Here is a 22,460-nt window from a genome sequence, read left to right on the forward strand (position 1 = left end):
ATAAACAATGCAGTATTTAATGAGTGACACTGAACGTAAACATAACTTTTTTTGGTTTACAAGAATATGTGACAGGGCAACCTTAATTTTGTCTCCCACACTGTACGTCCAGGACGTTTTACCTTACCGCAGGGTTTGGATGGGGAGGTGTGAATAGCTTTTACCCAAAAAAATATGTGTCACTCAACAACTCTCTTTGCGAGCTGTGTACAATCATTGGTAAATACCTCCAACCTCTTTCACAATGTTTCCTTTTCTATGTTAAACACAGAAGATGTGATAAGTGGATGTGGAGATGTGGACTTATATATTTAAAGGCATTTCCTATGAAACTATGCAGAGTACCGGAAAGTGACATTTCACATCCTTTTGAGTCATTTGTAAAGTAACGTATTTAATTTTTAAAATAAAGTAATAATTCATTGATTACATTTTTGAGTAACTTCCCAACACAGCTCAAATACATTTAGTTTTGATTATATTTCATTAAAAAATGAGTGTGTAGACTTGGGCCATTGAATTCACTTGCTGTATGTGCAAGCACACAACTGTTCATTATGTCTGTATGTGTGTGTGTGTGTGTGTGTGTGTGTGTGTGTGTGTGTGTGTGTGTGTGTGTGTGTAGGCCTATGTCTGTGCATGTGTGGTTGTTAACAATGAGACTGGTTCATGGACGCCACTGCAAGCGGCCCAAGGCCAGAAGGACGTTGGCCCAACAACAGCTCATACAGACGACTCCCTGGCTTCTCGCCCATTATCTTCCCCCAACCAGCCAGCCACAACTATTTTGCGTTCCTTTTCCTTTTACAAAGACTAATGAATAGACTTCATAGCAAAACCTGAGGATGCCTAAAAGGCCATTCTGGGCCTAACACAACTTTAAAAGGACTGCCTACTACATAGTCCTCACCTTTTGGGTGGTATGTTGAATTACAAAGATTGCACGCTTATAGTTTAAAAATGACTAAATGAGCAAGTGAAATACTTGATGTGATTACCCCCTATTTGCAGATGATAGCCCTCTTTTGTTTAAAAGCAATGCACTCGCCTGACAATCAAAGAAAGATGAACATTTCAGTACTTGACAGATTTACATGCAGTTTCTGGAATAAAAGTATTGACGTTCCCAACCTTTATGCCCTTTAGTGTCGAGCAATCAGATGTGATTCAGGTTGCTGTACCTTTTAATTTCATATTATTTTATTACTATCCAAAATCAGCTGGATTATATTTTATTTAGTTTCAATAGGAGCTAACCTCTTCCCGCTGCTGCTGTGTACAGTTGCACTGATGATATTATCAGGCATGTGTTGTTTTTTTTAATGCTTATGCTGAGCTCTGGATGTTCACATAATGGAAGAGGAGAGGTGTTTCACCGAACGGGTCAACTCAAAGTTTCATCATTCTAAACTCTTTATCATCTCTTCACTGAGTTGAAAACATTTTTTAAAAAGTGTGCACTTTACAACATGAGAGGATTTTTGGGAAACTACTGTCAAACACCTGCATGCACATGCTTGTGTTTGAGTGTCATGGGAAAATGTATTCTGCAGCCTTCTAAAAGAAACCGCAACAATAAAATGCCACTGATAATAAATATATGATGTTCTTTTACGTTAGGGGCTACAAAAACCTTTTTGCATGAAAATGTTTTTCGAGGAAATTCACCAACGAAATGTTTGGTCGACAGCTACAGAACAAATATGTTGATGCTGATTAATTGACTCATTCTGGATCAAAAGACCAGATTATCCTCTCCAACCATTGTTTTTAGGCAGGTGGGTGGGTCCCATTAACTTTGCTGGCAATTAACTATAATCGTACTTTGAAATGACTTAGGAAAATCAAAATTTCTTATGCAATGATGGTGGAAAGGATCCAGTGCAACCCTGAACTGCCCTGCGTTTCCCCTTTGCGTGTGTCGAGATCTGAGGACCTCCCACTCAATCCCAGACTGCCTTGCTCTTGATCAAAGGTTCAGCGTGTTATTAAGAAAGCCTGAAACTATGATAAAGGGGCTCCTGTTACAATTAGTGGGAAGTTTCCACCTCTACCCCTCCACCATCCCCATCTTGTAGACGCTTGATCGGACGATTGTGGACATGAGAGCATCGGCTCTGACCTCTCTTTGACAGTAATGATTGCTCCCTGACCCCAGGCTTTTTTGTGAAGTGACGATGACCCTGCATGTATTTTTCTTGATACATGACTAAGCAAGATATAATGCAGATGTACAACACATACAAATTGTAATGACTAGTAACAGGATGGTTGGTAGCCAGGTAGCCATGATAGTTTCACTAACCCTAACCCATATTGTACAGCTTTCTAAGCGATACCTCAGTGGACTGTAGGAATGTTTAAAAACCAGCAGCTACACTTTCAAATCTCATATCCCGGTATGCATGCATGGGAACTTGTCCTTTTCCCCCTGCATTCCCCCCTCCTTGCATCCCCCCATCCACTTCCTGCTATCTCCAGGGCCAATCTAAAGCTGCGCTATTACGAGTCCTGTACTCTGTGTGTTGGCGGCCGATTTAGAACATCAACACCATCAATCAACTCGCCAATGGGGCCAACCAGCTGGCTGAACCGTCCTGTCCCACCGCTGGACAATTTGTCATCCAACAAGGCCAAATTGCGTTCACGTAACAACAGCCAAACCTTTCTCCTCTCTGTCTCCCCCTTGCTAAAAACCTCTTTTGATGACTTTTTGACTCACTCTTTTTAACTACTTCCTTGAAGCCGTGGTGTCTCAATTCACAACAGCCTCTTTACCTAAAGTTTTACAATTGTTCTCCTTCTGTCGCTCTGTATGAGGATAATAAACACTTATTGACATCAACGGGACAAGGCTCATTTTGGTTGTTCTTGACTGATGGTTTTGTTTATGTTTGCAGCCTGTTTTATTCACTGTTGTTGTCATTACTTTTGCTGGAAAAATAAGCCGTGCATTGGCCATTACAAATGTTTCCCCTTTTGCTTTATGTGGTTTGCCGAGGTGGGTCATTATCCACCAAAATATACGGCCAACAAATAAACAAACAAATAAACGTGCAATGGAGAAACCATGAGTCACCCTTCTATAAAACATTGCATATGGTTATCCTGCTCACATAAACTAGGCAAATATTTGATTTTATGCATGCTTCCTGTGCATTTCAGCGATAATAATAGAGTAGAACACACTTTATATGTTCATAAAAGTCATAGACACGGTCGATAAAAAGGAAGGCTTTTCCCAAACTAATAAAACATAAGCAAGATTTATATTCCAAATTCTTGTCATCAACTAATATGCAAAAAGGGAGACACTGCAGCTTTTTCAGATTAAATGACTCTTCATTATTTGGTAAATTATAATAAGAAATCTGAATAACTGCAGCCATACATGCAACAAATGGCTTTTATAAATTCCCTATAACAATGATGTCATAGATTCCTCATCACCCCGTAGCTCCTAACACACACACACTTGCAGACACACACACTTCCCCTCGTAATTGCTCAGTGTTCACTGCTTTGCCTTATTACTGGGTCGCTCTCACTCTCCAGGCCAGCTGAGAGGCCCCTGGGGGCACTGTGGGGGCCTAAGAGTTGTCCAAACACCCGAAAATGAAGGTCTGGGGAAGTTCCTTGCTCTTTTGTCTCTGTCGTCTCTGCCAGGGAAACAAGTGCAGCATAGTGCACAGACATGGGAGTGCGTCTGCTGAGGTCATGATATCGCTGCTCGGCGGTCCCTCGCAGTCACGCTACCATTTCTCCCCTCACCGCCCCGCTGCCCTGGCCAGCCAGACAGTGGGCCCCAGCTGCACAACTGGTCTTTACCAGTTCAATCAGCCAAGGTCACCAACAATCAACCAGTGACGGTGCACATCTGCGTGTCTGTCTGTGTGCGGGCAGGAAGGTATCAAACAGCATGCCTCCTCTGAAGTCTTTGAAAGGTCCAATATATTTATAATATAAAGTAAGATTAATATCTCTTTTGTTACTATAAAGCAGGTCAAGGTGCTGTATAATTACTGTGAAAGTATCAAAACACTTTAAAACCCTGATTATATTCAGGTCGAAGCAATACTCTGGTTTCTCAAACGCCATGTAAACACTGTACCCCGAATATAATCGGAGTTCTCATATCCCGGTTAAACGACCTAGATAACTCCTTACCCTAACTATTCCTGCAGCATTCCCAAATTATGATCTGGTTACGCATCTGTGCATGCTCCGTGAGTTATACTGCCCTTAGTTATACTGCCCTTAGTTATACTGGAGATGCAGTTGCTTTTGACTCAGAAATATAATAGATCAGGAAGCAACAGTGCAACGTGAAAAAATGATTTATTGTTATTCCCTTAACCAAGGAAAGACCATTTTCGGGTTACTGCTGTGCATGTTAACACACTGACTCAATCCAAAGAGAGGTGCACACAGACGATATTCAAGAATAAAGTCCTGGAGAAAGTGCTGCTACAGTGCCATTACAGTCATTCCCCTGCTGCAATGAGGGTGCAGAGACACAGAGGGCGCAGATGTGGCAGATCTGGATACGCTAACCAATCACAGCAGACTGCACTTTTTCGGGACATCGGCTTAAAGAGACAGGCGCTAAAATGGAGTGTTTCAGAGGGTGAATATAGCTTTATTCAGGCAGCTAATATGAGAAAATTAATGTTTTGTTTACCTCAAAGCATGTGAACATGTTCTAGAAACCCCCAAATACAAGAATGTACCTGAAAATTAGCACAATAAGAGACCTTATAATAGAATGGTAATGTATCTCCCACTAAACACACACTTTTACACACAAATAACCAATTGTGCGCAAACACAAAATCCTGTTATTGCCCTCTGCAGAGAGCTGTGTTGAATTTAGATGATCAACTTTCAAGTATGTGCAAAGGATTAACGAGAGTCTGCAGCAAATCACAGGCAACGCTTCCAAATTTCGGAGTGAAAATGATTTCTGCTAAACAGAACCATACACCAAATCTGGGCAGCTTTTTAACATGGTCTCACGCACACTTTATTTGCCTGTAAATAATTTTCCAACATCCCATTTAAGAATTGGAGCGTTTGATTTTGGTTTTTATGAGAGCATGTTTTACAAATGCTACACGGGCCAAGAGAAACTGTACCTGGCAGTCATACTGAAAAAAAGGCTTTCCTCACCTTCCCTCCGTATTAATGAGCTCAGAAACAGCTCGGATCCAAAGCCAGAGTAGATTACATACAGTTGGGGCAGTTGCCAAGCATATTGCATGACAAACATTGGTGCTGAAAAGATGCTGAACTGGATTCCATCACATTTAACCGAGACTGGTCACAACAATTCATGTTTAAAAATCCAAGTACAAAATGTAGAGCAACACTATATAAACATTTCTGGCATATTGAGGAATGTGATATTTTGGCATTTAATCACAAACGGCATTGCATCTTGTGTGGTGTTCTTTTGGATACCTGGAAAAAGAATGTGGTTAGGGGCATGGGGAGTGATTGGAGTGAAATGATAAAAAACATAAATTGGACCCTTGGCATTGGCCTTTCTTTGAAAAGTCTCAATGACAAATCACCACTTTCCCTTTCACCTCTCAGTGTTTCATCTGGGCTCTACCCAGGGTGCTCTCCGATCCTGAGCGCCATATCATTGACTGAGCCGCTTAAGCCTCGCCCATGGCCATATTCTCCAGAAAACATTTTTGGTTTTATGCCTTTGTGGACTTCTGTGTCAAACTAACGTTTACTGTTACCACTGGCTGTTACCGCAATTTGAAAATACAGGCTGGCAAATTACATGGGAACTGTGGTGTTTTGTTGTGGTGCGAGGATTGATTCTGTGTCATTAATAGCCCTTGCAGAAAATATAGCTTAAATGATAAATCATACATGTCTCATACATTTCTTCCCCCTCCGATTTTTGTGTGAATGAGAACCAAACAAAGGAAACATTAAGAGTTCTTTAATTGTGGAGTATAGTGTAGCCTTTCCGCTCTGCTTAATTTAAGATGTTTATTTATTCTTTTTCTCCCTGAAACTTGTGAAATTGACGATGAACAGACACAGTGTGCATCTCTGTTGAAAAATTCATTGAAGTAGAAGAAACAATTAAGAAACTGTAATGGGGGGGGGGGTGGCAGGTTCAATGCCTACTCTTGCATACCTTCCTCTCTGTTTTATCATTAACTTCCTCCAGTACAAATAACAATATCTCTGAAGGGAATTTAAATTGATACCAGGAGGGTAAAGATACAAAGCACTATAAATGCTTAATTAAAATTTCAACTTCATATTGTCTTATATCTTGTGGACAAAGTTGGATTGTTAACATGCAAATTCAAAACACACAGTATGGTCTTCCGGTTGTTTTGATGAAGTGCTAATAATCACATCTTTTTACCTGGCCAGGCTGAACAAACACGCAACCTTTGACCTCAGTGCAGAAAAAGGGGCTTGTGCTCCTTTCACAACATGAAACCAAAGTCAGACCCCCAGACCTGACTGATGGCTGAGAGATGCCAAAGCTAAATTCAAACCCAGGTGACCAGCAGCGGTCCCTGTCTGCAGCCCTCGTCTTGAGGGTCTAACTACTTAATAAGTGGCTGTCCCAGGTTTCCTGGACATAGTCCAGACCCACAGAGGCCCCCTTCGAACGGACGCCCAAAAGCATAAGAGGGGCTTCATTTATCAATCAGACCAATCACAGACTTTTCCGGGGCTAGGGACAGCCACATGTTGGGGATTAGGCACACGGAATTCAGTACAACCAAATTGTGGAGTTAGTCAGTTAGAGATTATAGCAAATCAACAATGAAAAGAGTTGGATTACACTAAAGTTGCAGCTGGATCGATGTGCTGTGGGTATCATCTATCAATGTAAATGCAAGACACAGCAGCCACACAGCAGATACAAATGACAATATAGGATCATGCTTAGCATTAGCTAAAATGCTAAGCTATTGTACCAGTAGCATAGAGGAGTAAAGAAGAGACATAAAGTCAAAGAACTGACCTTATAAAATAATATGTCTGCCCCTGCTCTTAAAAATGCAGCTACCATAAAATTAAACCGCATTCTCAATTACATTCCCATAGGAAAGTATTTTGTCCTGGATTACTTTTGCTTTTGACATATCACAAATACATTTCTAATCAAAATCCATGGAGGTCAGGGCAAACAAATGTAACAAATACACTTATTTTAACCCAAACCATGATGTTTTCCAAACCAAGTAGTTTCAATTCACACCACGTGTTTGGTTTCCCAATGTGCACCTGTCAATGTGTAATCCAGGAGAAATTACGTTTTTAAAATTTAACATAAATGAGAATGCAGTTTCGTTGTATGGGAACATCAGACAGGGTTGAATATTTATAGCTTCGCTATGCTAACATTGGCCACCAATGGTCATGCCGGTTCAAGTAAGGCTACCAGAAAAACCCTTGAGTGTATTGCAATGAGCAATGGTGCATTGCTTATTTCTTAGGCATTTTATTGCTCAAAAGTAAAATATTCTGGCTTAAAGCATCTATATGATTGTATGTAGACAGCTTTATCTGGCAGTATAAATTATGAACTCAGCATCCGCAGCATCACAACTCAAATGTCTAAGTGAGTGTGACATCACTGCATTACAAAAAAGGGTCATCTGAAAGCTTCTGAGTCGATAATTATTGTTACCCAGTCAGCACGCGAGCCGCGAGCTGTGCAACTGATTTAGAAGCCGCCAGAGAGAGGTGAGCCGTCACTGTCACCTCTGGCATGTTGTGTCACTCCTGCTCATTTCCATCTCTGCACACAGACGACAGGCGAGGCTCTGACAGGTGTCAGAGAGGAGCAGAGCAGGTCTTGTCACTTATTCATTGAGCCCCCCCTCCCCCCACCCCCCACCCCTGCTGTGTGGGACACGCACACTTAGATAAACCGTGACTATAACTATAAAAAGCGAGGAGGTGTGTCTGTTTCTGTGTGCAATAGAGAACTAGAAAATGACTGGGGAGAGGAAAAGTGGGAAAAAATGGGAGAAAAGAGACACATGGGTGATGGAGACGACAAACATGTAATGATCCTTAAAATATCAAGCAGAAAACATACTAATACTAAAACATTTAAGGAGCATACAAAGTCTGAATAAGAGAATACACATTTGCTTGACACATTGGAAAAAGATAAAGACTTTTTAAAGCAAAAAGGTTAGGAATCCAGGTAGCCAGCATTTCTCCCTGAACATGTGTCAACTCCCACAAAGCCCTTTTGTAGCATGCAGTTGTATAGATGCACGCATCATTTACCTTCATGGTCTAATTCAGAAAATTAAAACCATATTGCCATTTAATTATTTTATTTTTCAAGTGGAATTATGCAACATCACAGAGCTCAGTCCTTTGAATATACCTGTGAGGTGTAACATTTTGCGGGTTCCCCTATTTAATTTATCCGTAATTTATATGTAGCAGTCAATGAAAATATGTGTCAGTTCACAATGCACCATTGCCATAGAAATTAACAATGATTTTACACAGAGGACAGCTTAAGCTAATGACTTCGTGTCAGCATGAAGATAGACTTTGCAGATAATGGGCACTTCCAATAAGAGTGCTTTTCACAGAGGGGGTTATCACCTATGGTAAGAGTGTGTGAGTGCTTTTCACGTACTGTATAGGTCCGTGGCATTGGACCACGGACACAGAGGTAGTACACTAATAGCGCACATTACTGGCAATAAATTAGCATGTAATTTTATGATTTTATTAAATAATATTTTGGAGGTCTAAAAGTACAGCTGCTGTAATTGTGAATGAAAGGGCTGAGCACCGGGATTATCATGCATTTATGCAAATAAATTTAAACAAAGCAAGCGAGTGGAATTTGTACCACCTCGACTTTGGTGACAATATCAAAGGTCCCATATCATGCTCATTTTCAGGTTCATACTTGTATTTTGAGTTTCTACTGAAACATGTTTACATGCTTTATTGTTCAAAAAACAAAGTCACTCCCCGTCAGGTGGACCAAATGAAGAAATAATGTACATGGTAGAGAAACGGGAGAGACAAATAATGTTTTTGATGAGAGCTGTAGTTCAATGAGCAGTTACACACCAAACTAGGCACTGAGACAAACCTTAGTGTGACTTTCTTGACTTGCAAAATTATCTTTTAAATTGACAGGCATCATATGTGTAATTTATGGCACAGTTCAAACAGGATCAAAGAATAATTTGTCTCTCCCCGTTCATACATAATTTTTTCCGATATAAGGTCCAGCGGGGTCCACCAGAATTCAATTCAATTTTATTTATAGTGTCAAATCATAACAAAAGTTATCTCAGGACACTTTACAGAGTAGGTAAAGACCACACTCAATGACTTATTTATGATTTACATAGACCCAACAATTCCTCCGTAGAGTACAGTGGCAACGAAAACCTTCCCTATAACAGGCAGGAACGTCAGACAGACCCAGCTCTGTGGAGGACGGCCATCTGTCTTGACCGGTTGGGGAGGAAGAAAAGGAGAGAGAAAGAGAGAAAAGACACACAGATGGACAGAGAGAGACAGACACACTTCCAGAGTTGCAAGCAAAGCCTAACAGTAACTATAATATTTATAGTAATGTGAATATAACGTATATATTAAGGCAGTTAATACAACAGAATAGTAGAAACAAGCACAGCTAAGGTGACAGAATATGAAAATGATAATAATTATGGTGGCAAACATGATCAATGATGAGTAGTGGCAATAGCAGCTACGATACAGCTACAAATTTTATAGTTTATTAAACTAGTGATAGTATATATGAGTAACAGTGACAATAGCAGCAGGAAGCGTCATGTAGGACCATAGTAGCAAGCACCACCACGATCAGCAGAGACCTGCGAGACGACAAAGCACAAACAGCTCCGGGGAAGAAGCTGAATCAGTAACATGCATTGATGGGACATGAATGATTCAGACAGAGAGGAGAGAAGCTCAGGGCGCGCTCACACTATCCTCCCGGACCGAGACCCGGACTTTAGGGTACTTGTCCCCCCTCCCTCTCCCCCCCGCGCCCCAGCCCCGTTTGTACTCACACTACCTGGGCCTCGGCCAATACTTCTTGCTGTCCATACGACATCACGCCGTAACACGTCACACGCATTGATCGCGTGTGTGTGGCTATGTTTACAAATCTTTCCATAGACCTCGGAGTTTTTGTGCGTCTTGTCGACTGTTTTTGAATATTTTCATCCGACCAAATCTGCAGTAAACACTCCACCTCCGCATCACACCAACATGAACCTTTCACCGCCATTGTTGTTGTTGTTAAATGTCCGCGCATGGTCCGTCCTTCTATTTACATGTCCGAACAGGCGGACATAACGCTACTGCCGTAGGGCTCGTGCTCGTGCGCGTACACGTGCGCACGCTCGTGCTCGTACATGTGCAAACGGCTCCGCTAAAGCCCACCTATTTCAAGCGGGCCGTGGAGGGCCAGCTGGCCCCAGTTGAGCGCGGAGCGGGTGCGCTCACACTACTTAAAGGTACTAGACTTTAGCTGAAAAACCGGTTTTGGCCGCGGCCAAAAGGACAGTGTGAGCACGCTGTCAGAGTATCAGGAAAAGTATTATCCCCCGGCAGACTAGGCCTATAGCAGCATAATTAAGCAGAATAAAGTCTCATCGTAAGCCCTAGCTGTAAGCTTTATCAAAAAGGAAAGTTTTAAGTTTACTCTTAAATATGGGGACAGTGTCTGCCTCCCGAATAACATTTGGGAGTTTGTTCCACAGGAGAGGAGCTTGGTAGCTGAAGGCTCTGCCTCCCATTCTACTTTTGGAGACTCTAGGAACGACGAGTAGCCCTGCATTCTCAGAGCGCAGAGATCTAGTTGGGTGATACGGTACTATGAGCTCTTTAAGATACGACGGAGCCTGACCAATAAGAGCTTTGTACGTAAGGAGAAGGATTTTAAATTCTATTCTAGATTTTACAGGTAGCCAGTGCAGAGAAGCTAATACAGGAGAAATATGTTCTCTTCTATTTGTTTTAGTTAGTACACAAGCTGCAGCATTTTGGACCAACTGGAGACTCTTAACAGACTTATTGGAGCAGCCTGATAATAAGGAATTGCAATAGTCCAGCCTAGAAGTAACAAATGCATGAACAAGTTTCTCTGCATCTTTCTGAGACACAATGTTCCTAATTTTTGCAATATTACGCAGGTGAAAATATGCAGTCCTTGTTGTTAGTTTTCAGAAGGGGACCTCCACCAGAAGGGGACCTCTATATAGTACATTTGTGACATCACAACCATACAGAAGTCCTGACAACTCATTTAAAGGCAAAGTTTCTGAATACAGGCTGTGTGCATTTTTCTACGGTTTGAGCATTTTGATACTTTTACAGTATTTTTATAGCCCATTGACCTGCTTTATAATCCAAAACGAAATGGAAATCTCACTTTTTACAATATGAGATCTTTAAACATCATTGGCAGTTGTTGCTGTTTATTCATACCCTATGGGTCTTGCTCCACCAATAGAGGTGTCATTGTTCCTCAGCTAGATTTCAACTAGAGGCTCAGACAAAATGGAGCTAGACCCCCCATATTTCATTTCTCCCTCGCTGATAGCATTTATCAGCAGTGTCCTGATAAAAACAAAATATGCAACTTAAGCCCAAGCAGAGCTAAGCCGCCGAGGTGGACAGGATTACCTAGAGGCTAGCCTGGACAGACATCAGATTGTACTGTCATAAAGGGCCATTAGCCTCTTGGCAAACTGTACCTCAAGCCCAAGATGACAGAGCTTTTCAAGACGGACAGGGGGGAAAATATGAAACTTAAATTCGTCATGACAGACATCTCAATGAATGAGACCCCCAGAAAAAATGGCTCTGTAGAGCAAAACAAACATAAAAAAAGATCCTTTCATTTTCTGTTAATTTGACACTTATGGGAATTTAATTGATTATATTACAAAGTTTGAAATAATCAGTATCCACTATTCTCTACTGGATGTAGAGTATTTATGAGAAAAGAGAGACTGGGTTTCGACACAACTCACAATGGAGTAGACTTACTGACTGGCCCGGATTAAATTTAATACAGGATCTTGACAGACATATCCTGGAAGCATATTGCTCCCTCTGCAGATTTCCTAGGAGCAAAGCTTACATGCTTTTTCTTGGATTTGCTTCATTAATTGGCTAGTTAAGTCCCCTTAATCCATGATGATCACTTTCTTGTATGTCTTAGGGCATTTCTTAAAGCTCTCGTGTCCCATTACTTTCTTGTCTTAATACTTCACAGCTTTGACAACAAAATTAAGCTCAAAATCGTCTTGTATTTCTACGGTATGCACATTGAGTGGCACCATAGGAAGCCTCCATTTTGAGGCCGGGAAAATGACAATGCAAAGTGTAATTGTTGGGAGGGGGGTGTCTAGACAAAGTGTCCACAGGTACAGCAAGTATACGGCTAGACGACACAGCAGACAGCCGGCGGTCCTCCTATGCGCTTTCACTTTCTCTGACGTGGAAGAAGAGGACTTGTCTGTTATCTCTTGGAGGTGATCTGTAATATTTGGTGACACACACACACACACACACACACACACACACACACACACACACACACACACACACACACACACACAGATAAACTTCTCTCTTCTCTCCACCCATTTCCATCCATCCACCTCTCACTGTGGACCGCCTCAAGGCCACATCATAAGCGGGGCCTGTGCTAAAGAGCCAGGCATAGTGGCGGTGGGGGTGGTGGGGGATTATAGGGTGATGGGGGGGCAGGCTTCAGCTTTAGTCTTCCCCTGTCCGCCCTGTCTGTCTCTTTCAGTGTACTTATAGTGGCTGCCGACCTGTCCTTTCCCAGAGGGCTTTGTGAAAGGACAGAAATGTGATGCTGCTACTCAGACATAAGTTGCAGTGGAGTCTGTCTGCAGTGGCCATGTTGTATCTCCCCTCTTATGCCCCCCACCTCCTCCTATTTTACCTGAGCAGAGAGACTCCAGGCGCCAGGCGCGGTGTAACTGCAGTCTCAGGTATGCTGGGTGGACGCTGCAGCCACTTCCCAGGGCTTCACCTGCACCTGAGACTGAGTGACATGGGCACCAGGATCAGCTAAGGAGGACATGAGCTATAAAGTAATGGCCACTCTGTGTATTGCAGTTATTTTGATTCAAAATGTCTTAATTCAAGCTTTTCACTAGTAAGGATTTGCTGTTCTTCTTTGACACCTGTGACAATGAACTGAATATATTTATGATTTGGGCTGGTGGTAGGACGACACAAGTCATTTAAAAACGTTAAAATAGGTATTTATTTGTAATATATTTGTACATTTTATAAATCAAACAATTGATCAATTAACTAAGAGATTAATCTATGATGAAAAGAATTGTTGAAGCCTTAAAAATATCAATAAGCAAGTAAAACTTATTCCTTTATTCATTACTTCAGATTAAAAAGTGATTCATATGCAGACATGACCTTCTGTTTTAAATGCTCTTTTATACCTAAAACCTGTCGTTTGAAGCATGAATTTCTATGTCTAACTGCAATGAGCCTACAGTATTTAAACACAGTGGCATTTACTTCCTGAACTCTATCCATGTCTTGTTCCTCTTGTTCCTCCGAATGTTGTGGCATTGTCATGTGTAAAGGCTTAGGATGATTACAAAATAATTTGAAAATAGAATAAGTAGGTCGTAGAGCCTAAGTTGAGGTTTGCTCCATCTGTCAACGTATGACAGCTGCAGAGCAATTTTCAAGTGGTGCGAGTGGTTTTGTGGTAAATGCATGCTCTCATTTATCTAAAATACATCCTAAGCTGTGGCTGCCGCTTCATTATTTGAGCAGGCCACATGGGTTACAATGTGCATTTGTTCCTGAATGAAAAATCTTTGCTGAAATTTGACTGACTACTTGTATGCATATGTTCTGAGGAAACAGGACTGCACAAGGCTTTTGTGGTGGTTTGGGAGAGAGTGAGAGAGAGAAAGACAGAGAGAGAGAAAAAGAGAGTGTCTGGGAGAGAGTGAAGGGAGAAATTCAGAGGGGCAAAGAGAAATTGTTTTCTGTTTTCCAAAATATTTGCATGAATTGTCTAAGCTTTGCTCAACTCTCTCCATGTCAAAGCACTGTTAGTGAAACCATGCAAGCTGTAAACACAGAAACAAGCAAACACATGCATTATAGTAGCCATAGCTGGCCAACTTGTTGTACCTCTTTATCCAAGAGGTAGAACAACAGTCCTGAAGGAATTTAAAAAAAAATATTGTACAAGCCAAATGATTCCAAGGGATATTTACTCCATTTAATCACTTTATAAGTTTGTTTTAAAGTATGCATTCAATCATTCATTCATTCATTCAATCATCTTCAACCGCTTGTCCCCGTCGGGGTCGCGGGGGGGCTGAAGCCTATCCCAGCTGACATTGGGCGTGAGGCGGGGTACACCCTGGACAGGATGCCAGTCTATCACAGGGCATATAGAGACGAACAGAGACAGACAACCATTATGCATTCAATCAGATGAATTTAATTTTTTATATGCTTGTTTGCTCTTCACATCTTTAATTAAGGTGCCATGCTGTTAGACTTTAACAATAAAACGACAAAATTATGGTTTAAAGCAGCACATTGAGATCTTTGCATGTTTGATGAGGAACTTAATTATGTAAGAAATATTCACTTCCGCTCGAAAAGCCACAAGACACAACATCACATCAACCACATCAGTCTGCACATTGCTATAGATAAAACTCAAAAGTGCTTACTGTGTAAACACAGTTAAGAAGAGGTTTTCCATCACAAAATTACAAACTTTGTATTACTAAATTACTTGATAACATTCCCCCTTTATGACACCACAACCATGTGGGCTCAGGTACATCTTTGTTTTACAATTTTTCATGCACACAATCTTTATTTGTCACATGGTGACAAGCCTGTTTTGGTGATATCAGTATATCAATTATTTTACAATTGAATAGAGCTGCAACTAACAATTATTTTCATTATGGATTAATCTGTCGATCATTTTCTCGAACAGTAAGTCAGTTGCATAGTCCATAAAATGTCAGAGAATTGTGAAAAATGCCAGTCATTTTTTTCCAAAGCCCAACATGACGTCCTCAAATATCTTGTTTTGTCCACAACTCAAAGATATTCAGTTTACTGTCATAAATAGCTAAAGAAACAAGAAAGGATTCACATTTGAAAAGATAAAATCGGGACATTTTTTACTTGTATTCTTGAACCTAAGCTATTTTAGGCTTAGAAGTTAGTAACATATAGGGCAGCTTTTATAACTTTGCTTTTTTCCAAGCTGATTTTGAGAAAATTATTCATGTAGACTATTTTTCTATACTAGGCCTACAACTGCCCTCCACTATTTTATGAGGCTTATGTATAGGCTACTGCAGCCTTTTTTTGTGTGTGTGTGTGTGTGTGTGTGTGTGTGTGTGTGTGTGTCAGTAGCCTACTGTATGAGCGATTAATATGAGGTTCAATGCACAAGCATATTCAGATATTGAACGTTGATTTTAATTATAACTAAATGTTTTTTTCCCCAAAACTTTATTTAGAGCAATCCATTACATTTCAGCTTCTCATATGAATATTGAAATTACAATTTCTCAAAAAACGTTACAAACATATTCAAAGCAACACGGCTCCATTGACAATATAGCATGGTACATACATAAATACAAAAGAAATAAAGTACTTTGTAATTTGAACTAAATGGGCTACATGTCGTGAAGCACGGTAACTGCTGCGCTTTTCTGCGCAAGTTAACGCAATCGACACCCGCTCGAACAGCTTCAGCAACCCACAAGTCCTGCGACAGAGGGCCATTCATTAACAAACAGCAGCACAGCAACACAGCTAACATGTCGGAGAAGAAACAGACCGTGGACCTGGGCTTACTGGAGGAGGATGATGAGTTCGAAGAATTCCCAGCCGAGGGTAAATAATACAGATACTATTTGGGGTCATTCTGTTATTGTTTCCTTTGTTATTGTCTCTCAGTATTTGTTACTGTACTCAGCGCAAGGCCCTGCAGCAGTGACTCAGCTAGCCTAGCCGTGTTAGCCTTAGCTAGCCATTAAGCTAACTTGCTTGTAACACGCAATAACCAAACTAACAATACTCATGGAGCTGTCTGTTTACTAATGATATTTTGTTTTTGATTACTTTACACTTGCATCTCTGTTATTTTGTTGCCGTGTATTATACACAGTACATACTCGCTAACGTCAATACCAGCCGAAAAGCTAAGCTAGTGTTAGCCGTTCAGGTGACGCAAACCGTATACGAACCATAACTGCAGTAACTACGAAATCCCTAATAACAATATTGCAGCAGCACAATTTTGGGCCTGAAAGTATGGAGGTTAGGTTTAATTTGGATAAAACAACATTAAATGACAAACCAGTTAAGCAAAATCCATCATCAATGTGCCAAATATCCATTTGTTAGGACAGTGTTTTTCCAAGCACGAAACTGCTACTGGCACAGAAAGTGCAAGTAAAGCTATTGTTTTTAAAGAAATTATTATTATTATTATATATGTTAAAACTGCGTCATCACATTTTTTGAGGGGCTGAGGATGCACGAAGGCTCACAGAAATCGTTACACATGTCTCAGTGGTGGAAATAGCAATAAAATGTGATTGGCCTCAGACGAGCACCTCTAAACACACGAGTTCCTTTGATGGAAATGAAATTTGGTACCCCCCCCCCCCCCCCCTGCTGGACAGGAAGTTGGCCATCATGTATTTCATGTATGTATCACTTTTGAGGAATTTAGGATGCTCAAACTAGTAATTACTTCGTTTTGATGTCACAATTGGGCTTGGCAGGTCGGCTTTATTGCGCCCCTTATTACTTTTGGCTTTTTTGACGTGCTACTGGTGCTCTTAAGCGTACAGAAAGTTGCACACGCATCATCAGTGTCTAAATTTAATACCTGATATGGGTCTTTGGCTCGACGTAGACTTACGAAATTTGGTACGGAGACTAAAAAAAAGTCCAACAGGAAGTTAGCCATTTTGAATTTAAAGTGTCATTTTTTTTCCCAGATTGAAGCCAGTCAGACGTGTTGCACTTTAACAAACTCCTAGAGAATTTACTTAAAATCTGTTAGGTTGCATCTAAAGACCTTTGTGACACTAAACTGCGAAGCTTTTGAGGATTCATGGAACACCCTTGATGTTGCGTGGCGTACATTTTGCAAGCAGCCCATGCAGACAATAATGTTTAGTCGGGTATGTATGGTTGGGTAAGCCCCACCCCCATGTGACTGGGGTGTGAGGGTCCGTTCAATGCTGCTTGCAGCTTAAATTTTAGTTATCACTGCGCTTAGGCTTTGTAGGAGTGCAGGTTGATGGCCTTTTTTGTCTCAAAATTGATAATGTCTCTACCGTTTATGTATTGTTGATATCCCACTGTATACTCCCTAGACTGGACGGGGCTGGATGAAGATGAAGACGCTCATGTTTGGGAAGACAACTGGGATGATGACAATGTAGAGGACGATTTCTCAAATCAACTGAGGTAGTCTGAACATTCAGTAACATTCACAATGTCTAGTTACACCCTCTCATCAGTGATCTAGTACAGCAATGATGAAGTAATAAAGATGCTGGGCAATTATTAAAGGTTTGGCTTAATAGGACAGTAAGTTATTGAAGTCATTCAAGTCATCTTTCTCATATCTACACACACGCTAAATCCTCATGCATAAATTACAGTAGATGAGACACACAGCTCTTTGAGTAATTATTTGACGTTGACCTATACTATGTGCAACTGACAATAACCACCATGTATCGACAGATAAATACATCATTAAGTGAGATGCAGACTTTTCCTCCAATAACTAGTTAACAGTAATGGAATGATAAGATATTGATCCTTTTAAAGGTTTCCAAATCCAACTGCATGATCTGTTGCCGTAAGAGTAGTGCACTGTTACATTTTACTGTCAAACCAAGGAGACTTGTTTGAAATTATTGCTCTTTATATCCTACTTCAATTTGTGTTCTCAAGAAATATCAAACGCGCATAAAACACGTGCCTACATATCTGATGCTACTGATTAAATTGGTTTAAACAGGAGACATTCTGACAGGAGCAGTTCTGTGACTTGCTGAACTCTGTGGTCTGTGTTTTTCAAAGATGATGTTTGACAACATCAAAGCTACAATTCTGGACATAGCCCATATCATTTTTGTTATACATGAGTTAAAGGCTTAAAACAATTTTAGCTTTTTGAAGTTAATATAGATTTACTGTTGTAAAATACTAATTTGTGTGGCAGTCAATGACTCAACAATGTTGCATCTATGATCCATGGTCATGATTATTTTTCTAAAATGAAACATGATAAAATTTCAATATTTTAAAGATGTATTTTTGCACAAGTTATTGCAATACACTCCAAGCCAGAATGATATCCAGTTCAAAACTTATGGTCTCTTAAAAGACGAAGGAAGAGTTTCTCTAATATACAGCTTGAATTGTAGGTCAGGAATTTGCAGCACCAAAAAGGCTCTTTACTCTTGGTTTCTAACTTTTCAGCCATTGTGCAGATTCTATTTACTAGCTTAGGCTTTTGTTAATTTCAGTAGGCCGCTGTATGTTTCACTTATATCTGAAATTCGGCCATAAACACCTTGCATTACACATCAACGTTACCATCGTAAGATCCTTCATGCTTAAACTCACACTTATTGGCTAATCAATAACTGTTGATGCATAAGTGGCTTGTCTGTTTTTATTTGAGTACACTTGAGACTGTAATATGCTATTGTTTTACTTAGGCCAATTATGATAGTCATGCTATTAAGTTGTTTCTTCAAGGTATCATTATTGTTAAAGGGCATAGCTGGTGTGTGTGTGCGTGCATGTGTGCGTACTGTGTGTGTGTATGTATATATATATATATATATATATATATATATATATATATATATATATATATATATATTATGTATATGTGTGTGTGTGTAATCATCAAATCCATAGCTGCACACATTATGCAATATATATATATATATATATATATGTTTTTTTTTTTTTTTCACTCCCATTTCTTAATGGTTCTCACAATCAATAGCAGAGGGTACTTATGCCTCAGCCACTTACCTGTAATCATCTCTACTGACTTGATCTTTCTATTTTCCTTTTCCTCCCTGCAGGGCTGAGCTGGAAAAGCATGGTTACAAGATGGAGACGTCTTAGCAGCTGACAAGGCCTTTCAGTATTACGATGGATATGGACATTTATATTTGAATATTACCACACCACCGGATGGAATTTGAGGATGTTAATTTGTGTTTTTTTTTGTAAGAAATTTTGATGGAAGTAAAGTGTTTGGAGAAAACAGTTACTTTTCAGTGTTTTTACTTACCAGCTGTACTTGAAATGTTTAGATGATGACTTTTATAGATAATACATTTGCTATTGTTTAAAGTACACCTTACATTCAAGTTTAGTTTTGCTTAATAATACTTAGTCTTAGGTCTACAGACTGGCTTGAATAACCAAAAAAAAAAAAACCCAGGATAGAATTTCTTGAGTAATCTCAAGAACAATGCTGAAATTGAGCAAGTGATATTGGTAACTTAATACAAGCCAAATGACTAAATTTAACTGATGCCTGATAGGCCATTACCAGAAATCTAGCCCTCATCCTTCTGTTTCACCTTGTCCTTGGACTGCTCTTATTCTTTGCATAAACTAAATCCATCTGTGTAGTTATAAGTTTGTGTATCGAAGATGACTTGGAGTTTGGCTAAAATATCTACAATTACAGTCTTAAGCTGTTGATCTGCCTGCAATCTGCCGATACGTTGTGCATTTTTTCGGACTACATTCATTTTGCATGATATTACTCAAGTTCAAATGCTCAACAGAATTTATCCGAGACATTGGTGTCCATTTTGTAGCAACCATACTTCATGTAAGGCTCTGTTTATTGAAACTGTCAGTGATTTCTGCATGGCATAGGAAGCGAAAAGGTGCACACGGGCAAAAGGAGATGTACATAAGCTGTGCACAGTGGAAGTACACACAATGCAAACAATTGTGTTTATGGTGCATGCTACACACACATACAGAGGCAGTTCCTCTGCACTGTGCTGTATAACAGCCCCTTCCCTCTCAGCCCCACAGCGCTGGGCTGAGTCCCTGAAGGAGAGATTATCCACTGCCGTGTTTGTCAGAGGCAGGGAGGGGGTCTCAGCATGGGGCCTCCCAGCCTGCCTTGCCTGGGCCTGCCCCTACTGCCAGCAAGGCCCTTCTCTTCCGCTTGGCACAGCGGGGACTCTCGTACTGAACCAGAGGCCAATTTATCCCCGCCACACTCCCCGGCAAAATGATTTCTCTCAGTGTTTTGTCGACTCTCAGTCCCAGGGTCCTAATGAGGTGAAATGGATGCCAGTAAGACTGAGGCTGCAGGAGCAGCTTTCAGCCTGAAAACAACATTCATCCTCCGCCTCTAGAAGTGGAAAGTAACCTAAATACTCAAGTTCTGTATTTATGTATATAGTTTTTCCCTCATTTGACAGCAGCAACTTAGTAAAAAAATCTTAAATGAACAAGAATTACAATTAAAGTGTAAACCGTTTAAATGCATCAACAAATTAGTTAAAACTTAAACTGAAATAAGACCCATTATGGTATGTATATAGTATAGAACTGAATTGAATAGATTGGCCTTGTTACCAATAACCAACCCAGCTTTTTGAGTCAGTATCGGTCTGATATCCCACATCAGTATTTAATAAGTGCATCCCTAATTTTGACATAATGAATCTTAATCCTGACTATTCTAATGAGTAATGGCACGTAATAATGTTTTCATTAATTTTTCCACCACTGTGTTCTGTCTGTGTGGCCATTCCTGCTAGCTTTACATTGCTGTTGGGCAGAAAAACTCGTCCTTCAGGAGTGTGTGGTTTTGCTGACAGTTTGAGGTCCCAATGGTGTTACAAGATTTAGTCACAAGCTTATCTTAATACTTTGCATTGGTTATCCTTTATAAAGCCCACACACAGACCTAAAGATTGACCCATAGAACTGATTTATGAAGAAAAAGAAAAAAATGACAAAATATAGAGATACAAAGTTTGGGCCAGACAGTGACATTTCGTTAGTTTCCTCTTATGATGCTGATTTACCAATACAATTTGCTGTTTTGCATCAGTTTATATTTTGATACTTCAAACTGCTACTCTCAGATTTTTGCATTAAAGGCTGAAAAAGGTGGAAGTGGAAATCTGCTAGCTCAGGACAAGCGTTTAAATGTTGGCAACTAAATGCACGCTGACAAGTATCTGACAGTCTCTCCTTCTCTTCTGGGAAAATACAAAATCCCTGTTTACTACCAGTTATTATCCCAATCAGCTGCATATCACAGCCCAACAGCTCTCCTGGGCCCATATTGTGATTGAAAGACAATGCTCCAGCTGCTACTGATATACATGTCAATAAAGAAGATAAATATTTGGTTGGCAAGTACTGCGGGAAATAAAGCAAGGTCACATGTTCATCAAGTGAACTCAAAGAGCTCCAACTCATACATAAAGTTGATACTCAGATCTGTTTATGCCCTACTAAGGGGCCTGGGCCAGATGATTATTCCAAGGGTTTGGTAGTCGGTGAAGTGAGAGAATCTGTAAGTGAGAGCAACAGAGGAGGACCTGTGACTATTTTGTTTGTGCTGAGAGCATGAGATTGGTCCCTTGTGTTTGACACCATGAGGGCCTCGATGGACCCTCAATATTCAACCTCACACAGATCGACAGGCTTTTCAGTGTCTCTGCGCTAGTTCTTTGATCCTATTTAATCGTGACTTTAATTTGTGCGAGCATTTTTGTTGTTCCTTTGTGACCCGCATGATTCCCTGTGACATGCACGAGAAGGCTCACGGCGGCTGATATTGACTGACTTCCAGAGGTCTGAATAACAATCTGCTGGGTGAATATTTTGACATTATTGAAAGGTTTAAATCTTTTAAACTGACCACTTCTGTGTTCATGGTTGCAAAGTTTAGTCTTCATACAGAAATCCAGTGTATGTGTAATACTTTCAACACATTACTTTTTGGATCAATATGGGAACTACTGGATGCCGCAAATTCTGTAAACTGATCCTTGTCTTTATGAAAGACTAGATTCTTCAAAAAGCATTTTCCTATTTGCAAATCAGTTTTACCCCAGCCCACGCAGTTCTGAGACCACATGACTCCATGCGAGAGAGCAGCCAATAGAACTGTGGCGAAGACTATTTCATAACACTTCATGTTGGGAGATGGCAGATCCATTGTTCTCAAGGCCCACGAGCCTGTGGGCGAGAGAGTCCCTGCTGTGTCTTCACTGAGGAAACACACCAGCCTCCGAGGCTATATTTTCCTCTCTTTCCTGCAGACACTGGTAGCTACTGTGACCATTCAA

At 40.4% G+C, this 22,460-nt stretch overlaps 1 protein-coding gene across 1 annotated transcript; it reads left to right on the plus strand.

Moving 5' to 3' along the window:
* The first annotated feature begins 15,841 nt into the window (after window positions 1-15,841).
* On the plus strand, window positions 15,842-19,389 carry sem1 (SEM1 26S proteasome subunit). Its single transcript, XM_083926103.1, has 3 exons — window positions 15,842-15,966; window positions 17,463-17,556; window positions 19,203-19,389. The coding sequence occupies exons 1-3, from the start codon at window positions 15,891-15,893 to the stop codon at window positions 19,243-19,245; spliced, it is 213 nt and encodes a 70-aa protein (XP_083782229.1). The 5' UTR covers window positions 15,842-15,890; the 3' UTR covers window positions 19,246-19,389.
* The last annotated feature ends 3,071 nt before the right edge of the window (window positions 19,390-22,460 follow it).

This window comes from Echiichthys vipera (genome assembly GCF_963691815.1).
Source record: "Echiichthys vipera genome assembly, chromosome: 13".
Lineage (NCBI taxonomy): Eukaryota > Metazoa > Chordata > Actinopteri > Perciformes > Trachinidae > Echiichthys > Echiichthys vipera.

Excerpts from the sequence above, each read along its gene's own strand:
- sem1 (XM_083926103.1), top strand. The coding sequence starts at position 15,891 with ATGTCGGAGAAGAAACAGACCGTGGACCTGGGCTTACTGGAGGAGGAT. Across the intron at positions 15,967-17,462 it reads CGAAGAATTCCCAGCCGAGG|ACTGGACGGGGCTGGATGAA; the intron begins GTAAATAATACA and ends TATACTCCCTAG. Across the intron at positions 17,557-19,202 it reads GATTTCTCAAATCAACTGAG|GGCTGAGCTGGAAAAGCATG; the intron begins GTAGTCTGAACA and ends TCCTCCCTGCAG.